Source organism: Neodiprion pinetum, chromosome 5, assembly GCF_021155775.2.
Source record: "Neodiprion pinetum isolate iyNeoPine1 chromosome 5, iyNeoPine1.2, whole genome shotgun sequence".
Lineage (NCBI taxonomy): Eukaryota > Metazoa > Arthropoda > Insecta > Hymenoptera > Diprionidae > Neodiprion > Neodiprion pinetum.
Genome location: NC_060236.1, coordinates 31,682,485 through 31,701,119, shown reverse-complemented (window position 1 = coordinate 31,701,119; position 18,635 = coordinate 31,682,485). Strand labels below are relative to the sequence as shown.

At 38.5% G+C, this 18,635-nt stretch overlaps 2 protein-coding genes across 7 annotated transcripts in view; one reads left to right on the top strand and one right to left on the bottom strand.

Moving 5' to 3' along the window:
• Window positions 1–18,635, bottom strand: part of LOC124219543 (uncharacterized) — a 72,288-nt gene that overhangs the window by 52,720 nt on the left and 933 nt on the right. The gene's annotated exons all lie outside the window — the stretch shown is intronic.
• Window positions 9,078–17,505, top strand: Ripk5 (receptor interacting protein kinase 5). 5 transcript variants are annotated; one of them, XM_046627242.2, is made up of 5 exons: window positions 10,961–11,248; window positions 11,828–12,003; window positions 12,792–15,218; window positions 15,437–15,580; window positions 16,588–17,505. In XM_046627242.2, exons 2-5 carry the CDS (start codon window positions 11,880–11,882, stop codon window positions 16,620–16,622), a joined length of 2,730 nt encoding a protein of 909 aa, XP_046483198.1. In that variant the 5' UTR covers window positions 10,961–11,248; window positions 11,828–11,879; the 3' UTR covers window positions 16,623–17,505. The 5 variants fall into 5 exon arrangements, with proteins under 5 accessions (XP_046483196.1, XP_046483197.1, XP_046483194.1 ...); XM_046627240.2 differs by lacking the exons at window positions 10,961–11,248; window positions 16,588–17,505 and adding an exon at window positions 9,078–9,204 and having other exon boundaries at window positions 15,437–16,460; XM_046627241.2 differs by lacking the exons at window positions 10,961–11,248; window positions 16,588–17,505 and adding an exon at window positions 9,756–9,894 and having other exon boundaries at window positions 15,437–16,460.

Here is an 18,635-nt window from a genome sequence, read left to right as displayed (position 1 = left end):
TTTCTGCGATCGACTGAACGAATTCGTGATGATCGAAACGTACCGTCCAGTCAATTTTCGCGAGAGGTAGGTAAACAAAATAGTGAAAAGAAAGAGGACCCTTAAAAAAAAAAAACGGATGTCATGATAGATAGTATACCTTATACCTACCGCAGTAATCGTTGATCGATCAAAATTAGGATAGCGAATAAATACGGTACAAACACGTGTCCCACTCATACCGTAAACATTCTCTGCCCGACCGGCTTGTGAAGATAAATGGCATCCGCGTTTTCTCTGCCTCCTCGATACAACATTTGTGCATGGTAGGTACAATTACCCGGACAGAATAGATAGATCGGATATAATACGTGGACTAGATACAGATTCGCATCGGGAACGTTGCTTCGACCCTCGTTTTAAGGAAGGTTGCCCATTTTACGAACCCTCGGGCCGTTCTCCTGTGCGCTTATATCCACCCTCCGCGAAAAGATTTTTTAGACCAGACACTGATACATATGTCAAAAATTTACAATACACGTACTGTACCTATAAGGGACTGCTCAAGTGGCTGGGCTGCACAGAACCCTGTAATCACACTCAATTTGGGATTCGTTCAAGTTATACAACCCGGACGTTTTTCAATGAAAACTTCCATCGTCGGCTCCCTTCGCAAAACTCAAGTACCTTCTTCTGGTAAATCACTTATACATACATACATATATATATATATATATATGTATGTAATGTACGTATAAAAATCACGCGTTATACAACCAACGAAATTGATTCTTTCGCATATCTAATATGTCGTAAAGATTTGCACAATTCGTTAGGAAGTCGATGATTATATACGGATCCAAAAGATCATGATTCTTAAACTTTACAACGGCCCCCCTTTTTAAAAGTATAACGATACATTAGGCAGTATTACCACAACTTTGTCCGAATGAGGATCGTCTGACTGCCTGAGAATCAAACCCCATTTTATGTACATTATATACCGAGTGTCTGTACATTGTAATTCACGTACACATGTATATATAGAGGTTGTATAAGGTACGGATTGTGCAGAATTCGTTTATATTGAAGCTTCAAGCTATCAAGTCAAGTGTAGTCTGTAGGCGGGGGTTGGTTATTCGCGGTTATTACATTTTTCCACTTAATTAGCAAAAATATTCTGACTTTATTATCTTACGAAGGAACTCCATTTGCAAGTCCGTGAATCTGTATTTTCAATACGCATACATCTTTTCTACACGGTTCACCATTTGTTTTTTTTCTTTTTTTTTTGTTTCTTTTAAACCTAAAGGAATAACAAACAGATGACAGCGGATAGGAAAAAAAAAAAAAACCACAAAGAAACTCAAGACTCTGATCAGAAAAAAAAATAAAAAATAAAAAATGGAATTTAATCACGACGTAAATTATTAGTTTCTTGCTAAACGGTCCGCGAAATTTATATTCGATTCCTGCGATTGACCGAAACTCTTTCTTAACGTCATCGTAAGCTAGGCTTGTATGCGAGTATAAAGTTAGTAACGTTACTTTAACGATGCATGCTTTATAGGAACAATCGTTACTTCGCAGATTTAACAATTTCCGAAATTTATTAAACCATGATAAACAGAAACATACCTGCTCTTATGTTGAAACTCGAAACGTCTAGAAAGTGATTCTGAAATATCGGTAATAATGATTTTCTTTCCGACGTTCGGCCACGTGTTTTTAACAATCATCGATATCGTCACAAGTTAATGAGCAACAAGGATACTCAAATGAAATACACAGTCGTCGAAGAATGAGGATTGGATGAACTGCCCGATATTCCTTCCCCGTCATGTATGTCCTGTGAGATGAATAGCAACAAGAGCCGTGTATACATATATAGGTATAAAGCCTCGTTCAAACACTAAAGGCTCGCCGCTCCGGTTCCGCACCGTGTGTATGTCGCATTGTAACAGATTCGCCGTAGAACCGCAGAACGCACAAATCCAGAGGATGCGGGTCGCTAAGCAGATTATGTTATAAGCGACAGCGAGTACCGCATACAGTGTCCCACAGGGATGAAGAGAAGACACAGCCAGGCTACGAGCGCGATAAAATTTCTACGGGTTGAATTTATCCACTGAATAAATATGATCGCGCGGAAAAACAATATCGAAAAAATCCAAATACGCATAGACAGTATACGTTAAGGGGAATGTTTCCAATATGTCTGATCGCGATACGTCACCGTCAAATTTTTTCGAGCAGTACGGAGATGGGATCACGTATTAACGAAAGTAAGACCTGGTAATCCCATTGCCTGTACGGCTCAACTTCAACGACATTAACGCAGCGTGTAATACAGCTACCCTTTTTTTTTACTTTTTTTTTGCTCTACAATAACACCGGTAAACATGAAATTTTGATTTCTTCCGCGTAACTTATGTGAAAGAAAAAATAGTTTTATTAGATAAAGTTTGCTTTTGTTGAAATCAAAACGTTATTTCGGATATTAAGACAAGTTATCAATTTTCTCAAACATTTATTGCAAGTAACAATTAAACAAACGTCAGTTTCGCATTTGAATCACTGTTATTCAAAAATTTAATGTTTGAAAAAATGGATAACTTTTTTTTAAATACGAAATATCGAGCTAGTTTCTACAAAAGTAAAAACTTTAACTGATAAAACTATTCTTTCTTCTATTACTTACGTGAAAGAAATCAAAATTTGACATCTAGAATCCAAACTCAAAATTCGGGATGACCGGTATTATTTATCAACGTAAAAAAGACAAAGGCAAACGTTACATAAGTAATAATTAAAAGATTTTGTTTATTATTCGATACATAGAACCAGAAATTCTTTATTTAAATATAAATTCTAAAAAGAAACAACTTTTTTTGTGAAACTGTGTAATTTTCAATCAAGTTAAAATTTCATGTTCCACGTAATTTGGAGATATGAGATTCAGCATGAGAATAGGAAAAACAAAATTGAATCAACAAAGTAAACAAGAGGGAGAAAAATTAAAATGTAAATCGAAAATACCGATTCACTAAAAACGTTAATGTTTGTTACGATGTACGCGGGAGCAGCTCTCCCCATATTTATATTACGATTCAACGTGTATGACAGGTCATACACGTAGTGAGATTTATTCAAGTGCCAAAATCTGTATGAATATGTGAATAGGTGGCATTATTTACTTATATTTCTTTCTTTTGTTTTTTCATTTCCATTCTCGCGAAATTGAATGCATTACAGGTTACCATGCGGGGAGATAAAATCGTATAATCGCAATGGTACGATTTAATATTCATAAACTAAACGTCATTACACAATCGCAATATATATTATAAAAAAATTTGTGTTAAAAAATAATTATCTTCGTTTGTTCATACTTATAACATACACGGTTTTAACCATTATACTCCACACGATTTACTCGACTTGTAACAATATCAAGTGGATGACAATTTGGTCGTGGGGATCACGCGACGACATGACAGCGGACACAGATGGATATTTCGAAGATTTTTTTTTACCTCCCGAGGGGCACCGAAAGCGTTAAATTTCTGTTTACGTAAGAACGAAGAATGAGGGGCCGCGTATGTCTATAACACGTAGAAGGTTCGAATTTAAGGTATGGACAGTGACCACGGAACTGGGTGTGAACATATGTCCATGTTTACAAATATATGCGCGGGATTCACCCTCCGTAAAGTGTCTGTATATTGCGTCATGGAGGTATGATACTCTGGAAAAAAAAGAAAAAAAAACAATTTCGTTGGTCTAAATTCGCTTCGGCATTGACAATCGATTTGTGCAATATCGGAGATCCGTTCTTAACTATATCTACCTATATTGAAACCGCGAGAATGATGTTTGAGGTAAATGAGAAGATGTCATTTTGAAACCCCTAGCATGAGAGTCCAAAAATCAATTCTACCTCGATCAGGTATTTTTAACCTAAAATTTCACTGTGCGATCAGGGGAGTTATTATATACATGTAGACTTTTTCAAATCTTGGCTGAGATCATCCAGAAACTGAAACGAGGAGAAAAAAAATTTCGCAAAAGATTTGCAACGCTAATCAATGAAGATCAAGTTCGTAATGCATCAAACTAAACACGCAATGCCAGATTTTAGGTGTTACAGCAACTGATTTCCGTACAATTGAGTCTATTGCCGTTTTTTTTTTTTTTTACAGTTTTTTAAAAGCGATGACTTGGATCTTCTTTTTAGCAATGTAATGATAATGATCTTGCCCGGTTTTTGTTTGCATTTCATTACGGTTTATACCCATCGCTCATATGCCAGGATGCGAAACAAGGTGTGAATAGAACGCTCTCGGTAATGAGGAATCCATCCATCCACCTACAAACCAACCCCGACAGAATACCACGTAGTCGCGATGCTCTCACTCCTCATTCTCTCCCGCTCTGTTCAACCCGACGCAATGCCGTTTCAACAAATTTCAAGATCCCGGTATGTCTAAAATAGAATTTAAACTACATGGTACACACGGGGAAATGGATTCTGAAACGGTTAAATTTTACAAGTCATCTACGTTGGCAATGCAGATAACTGACTTGTCGAAAAAGTAAACCGTCTCATAATCCATTTCCGCACGTGTGAAAACAAGGCGACACATTGTAAGAAAAAAACAAAAAAAAAAAAAAAACCGGTGGTGTTAAGATTGAGAAGAGTCAGAATCAGTGTGAACTATTCTGGAATAATTTTCATGTTCAATCCCGAAATCCAACATCTGGGAAATCAACATCAATCCGCAATGTGGGCTTCGATTATTCACTGAAACCCGTAGGAAAGTCTAACGGATGAATTGGATCGGTCAGACCGGAAGCGTAACCCAATAGATCTTGAAAGGGCGAAGAATTAAGGCATTGCGTGTAGATACGCTACTCCTGATCCGTCATCGCCTGAACATAATTAGCCAACGGCAGTTCTATTCCATCCATCCATCCTCATTCGCACTCTGCTTTTAGCGTTTCACTAAAACCTAACCTAATCTAACCTAACTCATCCTAACCTAACCTAAGCAAACCTAACCCTCGACGCCTAGAAGTCGAGCAGAGAGAAAGAGCGAGAGATATTGACGCCAGCAGCGACTGGCGACCGGCACAATATCTGATCCCGCCTCCTGAACCCTGCGCTTTTCCAACCAAGTAAGCGAACATCCTCCATTTTGACTTGCGTATAACTGATCAACCCGTGAGAACTGGCTGTATTTACACTGGTAATTTCATTGGTTAAACTTATGCGAATACACTGTACAACAAAGATATATAAAATTTTCGAATCGATAGCTAAAATAATATTCTAGAGTAGTCCGCAGAGGATAATCTTAAACACAACATTTCTTTGTACAATGTATCATATATGCTCAATCTTCTCGGTTTGCGGAAATAGGGCTAATCGAATGATTGCATTTCTTTCGTAATCTATACTGCTTAAAGCGACGTGTAAGAAAAATATGGCAGGCTAATAAAGAAAATCGATGATAATTTATATTAACATCGAGAAACTCCGGACGAAGTGAATCGAGACTTGGAAAAGTCGGAAACTGGGTGGTAATCCGTATACCCATAAGGCAGAGGCTTGATTGGTGAAAATTGAGAGATTAGCCAAGTGGGCGATAAGTAACGACAGAGAATCAGAAGCCAACTCATTCTCTCTCTCGTTCTCTCTTTCTCTCTCTCTCTCTGTCTCCTCGTCCCCCATCGCGACTAATTGGCTAATTATTGGATCAGCACTTCCCCTCCATTCTACAGACCCCGAGCGCGTTTCCTTCGAGCACCTACTTAACGGCGTGAGCTAAGCTCGTTATCCATTCTCATCCGAACGAAACCCGCATCAAATGTAGGTATACCACGGGGTTCTACATCATAACCATTTGCCTATCTGTATCATACTTTGGATAGTCTGATTGCAAACACAAAACGATGTTGCGAAGGCTGGACATAATTTGATATGTGCTATCAATGCATGTGCACAGAGGATGTGACAATGAGCAGACTCAAGGATTAGGGAAAGTGCATTAGCGCGGCGAGATTGGGAAAAGAAATTGAATCAAAGGCTAGGATGCTATTCATGCGATTCCCGGTCGCGTCTTTTTCCCGATGATAGGAGTCGACCCCGCGGACAACGATGCGAGAGAAAACAGATCTAATCCAACCCGCGAGGTATGAAGTCGACGGAAACCAACTAGAGGGGAAAAGTACAGAAAATTCAAGTATAAAAATACCGAAAACCGCTATCTGGTGTTCGAATAGTTTATAGGTTACAGGCGTATTTAAATGTAAAAAAGATTATCCGTCCAATTTCGCTCTCGCGATCAATTTCATACAACAAAGTAAAAGTCCGCGAGCTTGCGCGAAGTTTTCCTTGGCTTGAATTACGCGTACGATTAACGTGAACGGATCAGCTGACGCCTCTCATCGGCGCCATTTTAGCTAGAAGAATATCCAAATGAAGCATTTTACCAGATATTTGAATAATTCACATTAAACTCGCGAATTCAAAGCTGCCGCAGGCTGGAATATTTCCCTGTACGTATTTTGATATAATGATACGAGGGGGTGAATGGTCAGTGATCCCTGCACGGTCAGTTGTGTGTCCAAACTCTGAGAGAGTCGGGTTATAGGATGTACCTTGTACGGCTGACGGGCATCGCGACGGAATGGTAGTAGGTACCTAAACAAATCGCGGATTGTTTGCAGTGGCATCGTTTCACGCATGAGGCCATCGATTCTTTATTCTTGTTCCGGGATTCGAGTTGACGCCACTCTAGAACGAGTCGAGTGTAAGCGTACGAGGGCTGCAGCATAGGGACCGCGGATAACCCTCGAGGGTCTTTGATCTGTGCCGATCTTCCAGAAGACCGGGAGTCCCGGATTTCCAGAGTCCGCGAACGAGCGAACACTCCGAATATATCCGAGTGCCAAAGAGTGCGACGTTGTTCGTTATGATTCTTGTATATACGACACGATGGCACTTGGTTCGCGATTTCAATTCCCCCCCTCGAAATATATATAGATGTAGTATACCCAGGATGGCACCGCGTTTTACGTTATTATTCACCGGCTTGCATCAAAGATGTCTAATCAATTTCATCCTGAATTCTAAACTTCGTTTCTCTCTTCATTTTAACTCGCGTCAATCAATTCTAGGGACCCTTTTCCTCACCTCTTCAGTTTTTACCCCAAATTCGTTATCTTTTTCTTTTTCTTTTTATTGCAATCATCCCAATCAGGTGAAAACTAATGACAAAGAAGGTGAATAAGGTTGCCGTATTTCAAACAATATTCGATTTCTCGGTATTTTATACTGTGACGCTAATTAAGCCGTCAAGTATGTTTTTCAGATTGCAATGTTAAAAATACTGTAAAAAAAAAAACCAGCAAATTCAAGTGCTTATCAATTCGCTCGTACAATAATAGCCCGGAAAATTATTTCCGAGGTAATCTAACACTGCACTCGAATTCTAATACATCGATTCTAAATTTAACAACAGCTTGTAGTAATTGATATTCAAACATTGGAAATATCTGAATCGTACAAAACTGTTATAAAGACAAAGGTTTAATTCAGATTTTAATTCAACCGTTTGATGCATTCTTTTTTACCCTCGTGGCTTTTTCCACCGAAAAATAAATTCAATCTTTTTGCCTTGTGTTTTTTTTTTTATTATTTTTTTTTGTTTTTTTTCTTTCTGACGCGTCAATTAGATGGCTTACGGAATTGTTTAAGGTACTACATATTCATGAGAGAGATCAGGACGCGTTTAGTGCACGGGGCGAACTGCGGGCTGGTGAGTTGATCAAAGAGTCGCGACTCGACGCCGAAAGGTCCTTACAGCCCCTTTCCTGTCTTCGCTCTTCTTTCCGCTTTCCGTCCTACTACTGTACTTTTCAAATAACGAACCCCCTCCCCCCCCCTCCCTGCCACCCATCATATTGTATACCTTAGCATCTCTTAGATTAACGATTCCACTTTTTCTTTAATGTTTCAAGAGAGTGTACTATACCTCTACTATACACTCCGCCTTGAGCGATAGCAGGAGAGAAAAATTTCTACTGAAGAATCCAAGATCGTTCGATTTCTTCTCTTCTACTGTTAAGTACGTTCTTCTTTCATTTCAAATCCCTATGTGCATCCAGGAATTAATTAACCACGCTTTTTGATCACCGCGTGATTTTCTTTGTTGATTTTATCGTTAAGTAAGTAATTATTCTGAGAAAATTCTGCTTGATTTGTGAAAAAAAAATTACTGATTAAATGTACAAATATAATGTTTGAAACAAGAGATAGCGATCAGATTCAGCTACACTAAATGCGAGTCGTGCTGCCCAAAGTTGAGAATTTTTTACCCACGTGTTTATACCATCAGCACTTTTTCCCCGGAACAGATTGATTCTCCTGGCGAATGATTGTCACAGTCTTCATTACAATATTGCTAAAATTATTGTATTTGCCTGAATACCGATCGTACTGACCTCGTCCTGAAATAACGCTTGCCAATCGTCAACCAGACGGACTGGTATTTTTCTCAACTCGGCGGATAAATAATAGTGCTTGTCAATCCAACAAACAAGTACTTGCCGTTGCTTGATAACCGATGATCAGTCGGTAATAAAAATGATCGTCGGTAATATTACCAACAAAGTGAACTCGGCATCAATTACATTTTTTTTAACAGCGGAACTGCGGTTGAGCGCAAACCGGAAACAACATGTTCAATTATCAAAATGATAATTTTCAACTTCATCGTTTACTTGTTTACCCCACGTGCCATATGAGCTGTGTATAGTTGATAATATAAAAACTGACGAATTGAATTTAAATAATCGAAAGAATGCAATAAATTATTACATTGTGATGTCTGGCCGGTTAGAGTTATCGCAGCCTCGTCAATAATTATTCATCCGATTTGCGTTATTGTTATTTTTTGTTTTCGTTGATATCCCATTTCTCCAGATTAAACCATACAACAAACAAGCGGTAGGCAAAGTGGGAATGCATAGTTACTGACCTAAAACCTCGATGTCATTTTAGTTCCACAATATGAATTAAACAAGCTACTGGTCATATAAAATCGTCATTTTATATACGAGAGCGATTAATAACAACGAAACAACAAAAGTTAAACTAGTATCTCGTATTTCCCGTACTCTGCTCATCGAAAATCGTCAGTCGCTTAACTGTCGGTAAAGGTAAGTTAATACTTGTCTTTTTTTTAATCAGTCCTGAATCCCTCTGCAGAACTAATATGTGAAACATTTGTGCGATTTTTTATACGCAATTTTCACCGCACATATGTATAATCTTCTCGAGATATAACAATAGGTTATTACCGGCAATTATCGAATGCGTACACCGATTTTTCGATGTTTGAATTTCGATTCAACGGTTTTAAATCCAACACCTTTTGATATTTCGATGCTTGTTTATAAATTTCAAAGCTATTCTGAACAGTTTTCGAATGTATTTCAAATATATGCCGTTGTAATAAAATTCACGCACATTCGTTGTCACGTGACAAGTCACATGCATTGTTGTTCAACGCTGCTGCAATCTCTCGAGTACATGTATTCAATATTCTAGAAAACAGTTGATACACAGATGACATATACCAGCCGAATGACCCATCGACTCCAAACACACCCGTACAAACATTTTCTACGCACATGCGCGCACATCGTGTGTTGGTAATACATCTATACTTTAGATTGCAGTAGAGCATCGATATTCCGGTAGGCCTGGTGTCAATATTACGTGATTTTTCATTTACATTATAGTCAAAATGAATGCACAAATCATATGCATACCATTGTGCGCAGTGACATGTCAGTGCATACACATACGACTCCGACTCCCTGTAACAACTGGCAGAAGAAAACGAGGTTGAGTGAGAAGTAGAAGGAGAATCGAGGTTCTACTATACCGATATTTATCATCAATATAAAGTCTTTGCAGTAATCTTTCGTATACGCATCGTAACATCGTGATTCTGTGAAAAACCGTGCCTTGCAGTCATGATTAATTGAATCGTAAAGATTATTGTAGACAACGTTTGACCGGACTTTTATAGACAAGTATAATAACAGTATCGATAACTGACTTTGGGATTTTTTACACCAGTTTCAAATCGGACAGTAATTACGTTCTATTATTACGCTTGCGGTAGCATCTATTTTAGCCTCTGATGTCAGTTGTATGCATATGCAGTATACACATACCGTCGCATACTAGGATTCGAGCATCTCCATAACTATATACTGTAAATGGCGGTAACTACAAATCGAAAATCGGAACGTCTACGAAATATTGTCAAAGTCATCGTCGCGCTGCGGATGTTCGACATAATTGACAAAAGAAAAAATAATGGCACGTGAAACGGAATGGCACGTACGAGATCAAAACTTTTAATGCTAGATCGGCTAGCGCAATTAATGAATTCGTCGAACGAAACCGAGTAGCCGCTAATTCGAATAAAAATTGGAGCAAACCGCGTGCAATGACCTCCAGCTCTGGTCCGGGAATTCCCTAATATCCGGCATGAACATTGGATTGAACTTGATAATACAATTTCAAAGACGGAATCCGTTCTCAAGAGAAACTTTGAGAAATTCGTTAATATATTTGAAAGTAATTTCAATTGAATTTCAACAAATTTTTCGTCACAACCAAGTGAATTAGATCCAAGTTATTCGGAATTTAAAATCGATCGATTTCTCTCGAATTAAAAAGCACTTCGCAGTGCTCTGTTAGAACACTAAAAATTTCCGACTCAAACGAAAACCAAAACCGCCCTTACGTTGACTGAAACTGATAAGATTTTATTCGTAATTGCTCAAAACGTTCGAAAAGCTGTTTGAAATTGGTCATCCAAAATTGAACTTATAGTCTATGGACGTAGGTGGCGCTACTTGCGAATAATACACCATAATACACGAAACGCATGCAGCCCACTTGCATGAGAAAGTTAGTAACCGTCATGCGCTAGTCGGGACAGTTTGATGTATGTCATACAAGTCGAAATTACACACATACATACATTTCGTAAAAACTTAGGTACTGCTCCGGTAATCTTGTTGTTTGTGCTGCGCGGTCATGGAGGCATATGCTTTGAACCAGAATCCAATAAGCCGTGCTGTTGACCGCATTGAAATTCAGGAAAACCTGCTAGACTCTTGCATTTTTCCAAACATCAACAAGAGCTTCGGCGATACTGCGTGCCAACCATAATTTTAAAACGTAATTTAATTACCGATCGATCCGAGTTTACAATCACGTAGACTAGTTCAGTTAGGATTCTCGTAACTCTGGCTAATCCAATCTCAAATCCTTTAGCGTAACAACACAGATGCGCATTTGAATTCGGACAATCGAACGTTGAACTACGTTAACGTAATTTATATGGCTATTCTGCCCCCCCCCCCCCCCCTCCAGAATCTAACAAACTGTCTATTCTGACAGGTTTTATAAGATTTTCGAAAAATAATTCCCCCATGCATACCATATTCAAGTCTAATCTGAATACACAAATCCCTTCTCTTCGACCATTTTTCATAACCTTCAAAAGAACATTGTTAATCTCTGATTACTTTGGATGGGAAATTTACTGATCCCAGCGGAGCAATCAAAGGCTTGCAGTCGGTGGCTTTACGTTTTTCTTTGAGTGTTCTTTTCCTTTTTCTGGCACTCCAAACTAATGTACTAAAACTTGTCGGTCATAAGCTACGTAATAGATGTACAGCGTCTTTTATATGTTAGTGAAGAGCTTGCCGCTCCATAATATTTGCTAAATTATATCTTGGATGCTTCTATTTTTAGGATATGAAACACATTCCTTGCCACTGCCCAGTACTAAACTCAGAGTATCAAGATGGTGAGCAGGCTGCGATTGGAGTTCAGAAAATACTACAAAAGCAGAAGGAAACTAAGATGTATTCTAAAGGAAACTCAGCGGACGCTTGACGCCATTGCTGCTGAAAATTTCTTTCCAGATGGTAAATTTTGTATTTTTTTTTCACAGATCGACAGTATTTATGGCAATGGATTTTTCGTCAACCAACGTTGAATTCGATTACTCTGATTGTATCGATTTTCTACAGTTGAATGAAAGTGATGTTGCCAAAGTCATTTCTGAATTAGACGAAACTTCTAACGCAGGACCAGACAATATGCATTCGTTGCTTGTCAAAAAGTGTGCTTTATTTTATGTGAGAATGTTAATGAGAGTTAACTTATCCCTATCACTCAGATGTTTTCCTAATGCTGAAAGAAGTGCTTCATCACTCCACTGTACAAATAAGATGATTCTTCTAAGATGAACGACCCAATCATTGAATGCAACATTTTCTCTAAACTAATTCATAATGTAGTTTGCAATTGACTTGCACAGTTTTTTCATAAATTTCTTATGCCTTAACAGCATTGACTTTTATCTGGCCCCTCCATGTTAACTATTCTCTGCGTTTATACCGAATATATTATCGATAGTTTGAGCAAATGCTAGACTGTGGACATGATAAACTCTGTTCTTATTACTGCTACCGATATTGTAAATATTAATTTCAAATTTACAGTTCTAATCTATACCTTGTCACTGGACTATCCAGAAATTTAGGTGACTATGTTTGAAACATTTGTACCTTATATTGACTCATTTTCATGTACAATAAGGCTGACACCCAATAATTATTACAATTCATAACCAGATAAATGATATATCTAAGTCTGAACAAAGCTAAAAAAGATGGCAACCAAATTTATCGGCGGGTACTTCAAATTACAGAAAACGTGAGCACAGACTTGCTAACGCCGTTGACATTGGAAAGGATTACTCACATTCTTGAAGACTCGCCAGCAATAGTAATAATGGGTCAAGATACAAAGACAAAAGCGTGCCTAGTGAACATGTTATTATCGTCTGACATTTTACCAACTTGTAACGGCTCATGGAGATGGATAAAGATCAGCTACGGAGAGACGAATCACGTCAGTCTGACGCTGAACCTGGAATACGAGGTGGTGGAGAGGCTTCACTGCAACGAAAAAACGTGGACTACTCTTCCCGTCGAAGATCTAACACGAAGCGAGAACGACGACATCAATTGCCCAGCTGTCCTTGAAGTGAAAGTGGACAAGGTTGTGCTAAGAGACAATGTACAAATATTTGTAACCCCTAAAGATGGCGCCACTAAAGTGTTGTCAAAAGGAATCCTGAAAGTCTTACCAATATTCTTTTACGCACTGGGAGAGCATCCCCTGAGCCAAGAAAACTTGGATGAATTAAGAGACCTGAAAGAAACTTATCCCGATTACCCGGTTCTCTTTATATCCTCAGAAATCAATATGTTAGTTAACGATGCAGATATGGAATTAACAGAATCCGAACAACACCACCTCCAGGAAACCGGGTCCGAGAACAGGTCAACTTCCCTGCAAGACAGAGAGGAGATAATCACGGAAAAAATAAATCTCCTTGGTCTTACATGGTTGAATCAAATAGCTAGTCTGGGATTCATGCGAATGGAGGAATCTGTCGAGGTTGATCAGCTTTCCTGGCTCGTTGGAAGTGACTACAACAGCTCTAGTCAGTTCATAAATTCACAACAAAAGATGGACCAATTACTTCGATTCACAGAGGAGTGCCTGCAGAAGTATTTGGTGAACGCCAGCAACCTGTTGAACGGAGTCCATACGACTAGTCTACGCAAATTCATACTGAGCGCTTTTGACATGGCGAGAGAATTGCAGATAACGCCGCGTAGGATACAATACGCGCGACAAAAGGAGAACGAGTTGTACAGCAGTTTGATGAAGCTGGTTAGCGAGAAGCAGGAGGAGGTTACCGAACTGATACAAAACATTATTGACGAAATGAAAACTGATCTGATCGAGGGGGATCGCAATTACCACAGCGAAAGTATTAACCTGGAAAATGACGACACGAGAGAATGGTGCGACACCATTCGTGCGGCGACGCTCAAAGTCCAAAGACTGCTGCTGAGCTCTCTGAGTGAACGAGTGGCCAAACAATTAGTAACATCTGTTGACTGCCTGCGAGAAACGTTCGTTGGAACATTGCAGAGGTGTTTGCTGAGTCTCGAAAGGAGTTGCGAGCACGAGTCTAGTCTGTTGGCGAGCGACGCCCTCAAGCAGATACTATCGGCAGCGTACAACGTCGAGTTAACTGATAATTCCACGTCAATGGTTCACTCGTTCCTAGAGAGATTAAGGCAACTGGTCAAGTCCCTCCCACTTCCCTGGTCTTCGACACCAGTACTCGACGTTTCGTGGAGGAGAAGAGTAGCCGTTGACATTCTAAACTCTCTAAATTCAGCCCGGCTCTCTAAAGCCATAGCAACGCAGTTCAGAGAAAAGGTGAAATCCTCGCATGACTCGTTTCAGTCAGCGCTTCGCTCTCTAGAAAGTCATTACTCTGGTAAGCTTGAAAGAACGGAGGAGCAGAGGGTCGCGATAAGGAAAATCCACGCCCCAAGACTGGCTAGACTTGCCCTAGAATCTACGTCCATGAGCGATATGGTGAGATATGGGATACCACGTCAGGGTAAAGAGATTGGCAGGGGTCAGTACGGTGTTGTGTTCTCCTGCGATGAATGGGGAGGGGCACCGGGTCCATGTGCGGTGAAATCGGTCGTACCACCTGACGACAAACACTGGAACGACTTGGCAATGGAATTTTACTACACAAGATCGATACCCGATCACAAAAGGATAGTAAAGCTGCGCGGTTCGGTTGTCGACGACTCGTATGGCGGTGGTTGCGGACTCTCGCCAGCTGTGCTACTCGTTACGGACCGCCTGAGCCGAGACCTTTACTGCGGAATAAAGGCAGGACTGTCATGGCTTGAAAGAATTCAGATTGCAATAGACGTCATCGAGGGGATAAGGTATCTTCATTCCCAAGGACTAGTTCACCGCGATATCAAACTGAAGAACGTTTTATTGGATACAGACAACCGTGCCAAACTAACGGATCTCGGCTTTTGCATACCAGAAGCGATGATGTCTGGCAGTATCGTCGGCACTCCAGTACACATGGCGCCGGAACTAATTTCAGGACATTATGACAGTAGCGTAGATGTCTATGCATTCGGAGTCTTGTTCTGGTATATATGTGCGGGAAATGTACGACTCCCCTTTGCCTTCGAACAATTTCACAACAAGGAACAGCTCTGGACAAGCGTTAGAAGAGGTGAGTACAAGATCATCGATGAAAACTTTGCATCGGCAATTAAATTGATTAGAAAAACCATGATCAGCTGTTTGTCTCTCGACTGAGTAGTTCGATGGAAAAGGACAGTAATTCTAGCTTCTAATATTTTGTGGAGATTGAGTTAAAAAAATTCTCTTCGACCTCTACTCGGAAGATCTTCACTCCTACCGTTTAATAAAATTTTGTCATATGTTTAGGCTTGAGACCAGAAAGACTTGACCATTTTGATGACGAATGTTGGACACTAATGGAGCAATGCTGGGCTGGCGAACCACCGCGAAGGCCATTGTTAGGTGCTGTACTACCCGTCCTTGAGTCGATACGAGAAAGAGCCGAACAAGGCAAGTCTGAACAGCAAAAAGACTTCTTAAATGCAAGAGAGGCTTCTTCTTTAATTAAAAGTCCGGCTGTTTCATTGACTGAGCCATATAATCAAAGAGGAGTGATAACTAATGCACATACTGCGAAACCAAGGCCTCGTAGATTTATTAAACATCCCGCTCTACACATGACGAATTTTTTCTACAGTAGCACTTGTCCTAACTTGTACATTCAGATGCGAGAATTTTGAGAATTGTAACCATTTCTTCACGCGTTTTTTCTGTTGGTATCAAATCATCGATAATTCTTAATTGTTGTTATTATTATTGTTCACCGTTTTGTAGCAAGTAGTGTTGTTGATTTTTCAATCCCCTCGGTATTTTCTGAATACTTTTTTTTATTACATGTTATCATACAAATTTTTTAATCAATGACGATTGTCATTTGCTTTGTGAAATAAATCCACTTTTAATTAGTATTACAATGCGTAATTTTTTTTGCTCTCTTTTACAAATTCTAATTAACTTGGAGGTATTAAATAAAGTTGTTTTTTTTTATAGATTATGTCGCATATTACTTTTATTGTTATTAAACATTTTTGACTTTGACGGTAATATTAAGCTACGACAACACATGTATAATAATTTGTACATCTGACTTTTGATTATTAAACAATGAATAAATAAAAAAAGAAAATAACACGATTTTTGACTGCCTAAAATGTATATTTTTTTCACGTTTATTCGGGGAGAAGCTGGACAGACCAATGTTAATCTTCTACCGCCTTTTGCTCTGTATCAAATTTCCGCTATTGCCTTAAGACTGTGTTTGCTTTGTCTTCCAATTCTCATTTCCTTTCTTTCTTTCTTCCAAAGTAATATTATCATTCATGCTTTCCAAGGGTCACCCAAAAAATACACAAAAACCAAAGATTAACCAATAGTGCAGACTTATATCTAACAATTTATTTGTTAGAATTGTATAAACTGGTTTTGGTTAGGCATGACCGATTTATCTTAAATTTCAGATGACGACTCTTCTGTGTCAGATACTGGGCCATGAACAAAAACAAAGCATGGAGTGAAATCTCAATGAAGGACAACACCAAATTACATTCATTTGCATGTACATTTATGCATCAAAATGTTCGATGACTAGTGAATATATGAAAGGGCATATCTGCGCAAGGATACGTGTAGAAGTATTGAAAGACAAGTAGTGAAAAAAGTTAAAAAGAAAATGAACTTCTTGTAAAAAAAAAAGAAACGAATGATCAAGTATTTATAAATATCAGTGAGATAATAATATATCTTTGACAGAAATTATATACCACTGATATCATTAGATTCTAACTATTCTTGAGAAGAAATATCAAAACTAGTAAACAGTACTTAGGAATTTAGCAGCTGAGGATAGATTTTAATTTTTATAAATATACGTAAAAACGTGTAAACATATGGATCATGTGAGATTATTTTTTATTTAATGTAATTATTATTTTTTAGAACTACGTAGAAATACTTGAATAAACATATTTTTTAATACTTTAATCAAGGTGTATCAATGACTGTATCATTTACGCGATGTTATGCATCAACAATATTTATTAAAGTATACATAAATATTTGTATGTGATTAAGAAACTAGTCTAGTTTAATAAATCATGAACATCATTGTTATTATCTTGATTATTGTAATTATTGCAACAGCTCTAAGTTGCTTTTAGCCTTTTCAAGCTCATGGAGGAATTCGTAAAATTGTCCAAGTGTCATTTCCGTGAATATATTACTTGTTTCGCCGTTACCCTCGTCGACGAGTAAGCGTAGCTGGAGAAATGTTTTTCCCAATCTATCAGATTCGCTACTCGCTGCTGTCACTGTCGTAATAAAAAATAAGGCGCATTTATGACTGTATTTTATACAGTTATCTTGATTTAACAACTATATTTCCGTCTTATTATTTTCTTCGTGACTACTGATGCTACCCTTACCCCCAAATTTCCATCCCACGTCGAGTATTTTACTCGGGACAATATTCATTTCACGTAAGATGCTACATACATCACATACCAAATAGTATTTTCTCACTAATCCTCACATGATGCACAGTCATAGGCTATATATATTACTGCAGATCGTGCACCTCTCTTCTGGTTTTAATCATGCAAATTGAAAACACAGTTCCCTCCATACGAATTATGTAGTTTTGTCCAATATGCGTATAACCACGAACTACATACATGGATGTTCTGAACGTAGATATACGAGTGTGCAAAGGACTCCTCTGTCCACTCGCCCAATTGCACTCGCTTATCTACGAACCTTCAATCCATATGGATACAACCCTCGCAGCTGGTAGGAATCAGGTTGTCCTCAGAATTGCAAAGTATTAAGTTCACGGACAAATGGCTCGTTTAAACTTGTGTGTAGAACGCTACAATACATGCTACTGTGCAGAAACGGTTTGCAAAAAAAAAAAAAAAAATCAAAGACAAATATGTAGGCCCGCTACCGTGTGGAATTTTATAATATACGATATTTGCCTTTGAACAAGAAATACTCACTCGGCGGGTTGGAAACTGACGTTACCGAAATTACCTGATTTTTTCAGATTTACGAGACAACGATTTGACTGTTTTTATACGATTTTGAAATCAATTATTCTTAGCTTATATATGGTATATGGTGGAATATTCGAAGTAAAAGCGATCAATGATTGCATTTCTTTATAACAGAGATATGGTACATGTTCCACAAATCACAATACAAATAGAATTTCGGCCAACTCGATACCCAGGTGGAAATTTGACGTTTTTGTATTTAAAAGATTATAGAGAAAAACTTTAACTTTATATTACGAGACTGCCTCAAAAAAAAATATTTTTTTCATCACCCACTTCATGCAACCATAGTTTATAGCATAATATTGAACCCCGTGAAAGTAAAACGCCGAGTGATTTTCTTAAGCGGTGCCGAATCGAGATTTTGTATTCGCTATTCGATAAACACGTAAAAAATCCAATTCTGACTGTTGAATGGAGATTCAAATTTCTCTATACAGTAGACGGAATGGAAT

Excerpts from the sequence above, each read along its gene's own strand:
- Ripk5 (XM_046627240.2), top strand. The coding sequence starts at position 11,880 with ATGGTGAGCAGGCTGCGATTGGAGTTCAGAAAATACTACAAAAGCAGA. Across the intron at positions 12,004-12,791 it reads TGAAAATTTCTTTCCAGATG|AAAACGTGAGCACAGACTTG; the intron begins GTAAATTTTGTA and ends TTCAAATTACAG. Across the intron at positions 15,219-15,436 it reads CTGGACAAGCGTTAGAAGAG|GCTTGAGACCAGAAAGACTT; the intron begins GTGAGTACAAGA and ends TCATATGTTTAG.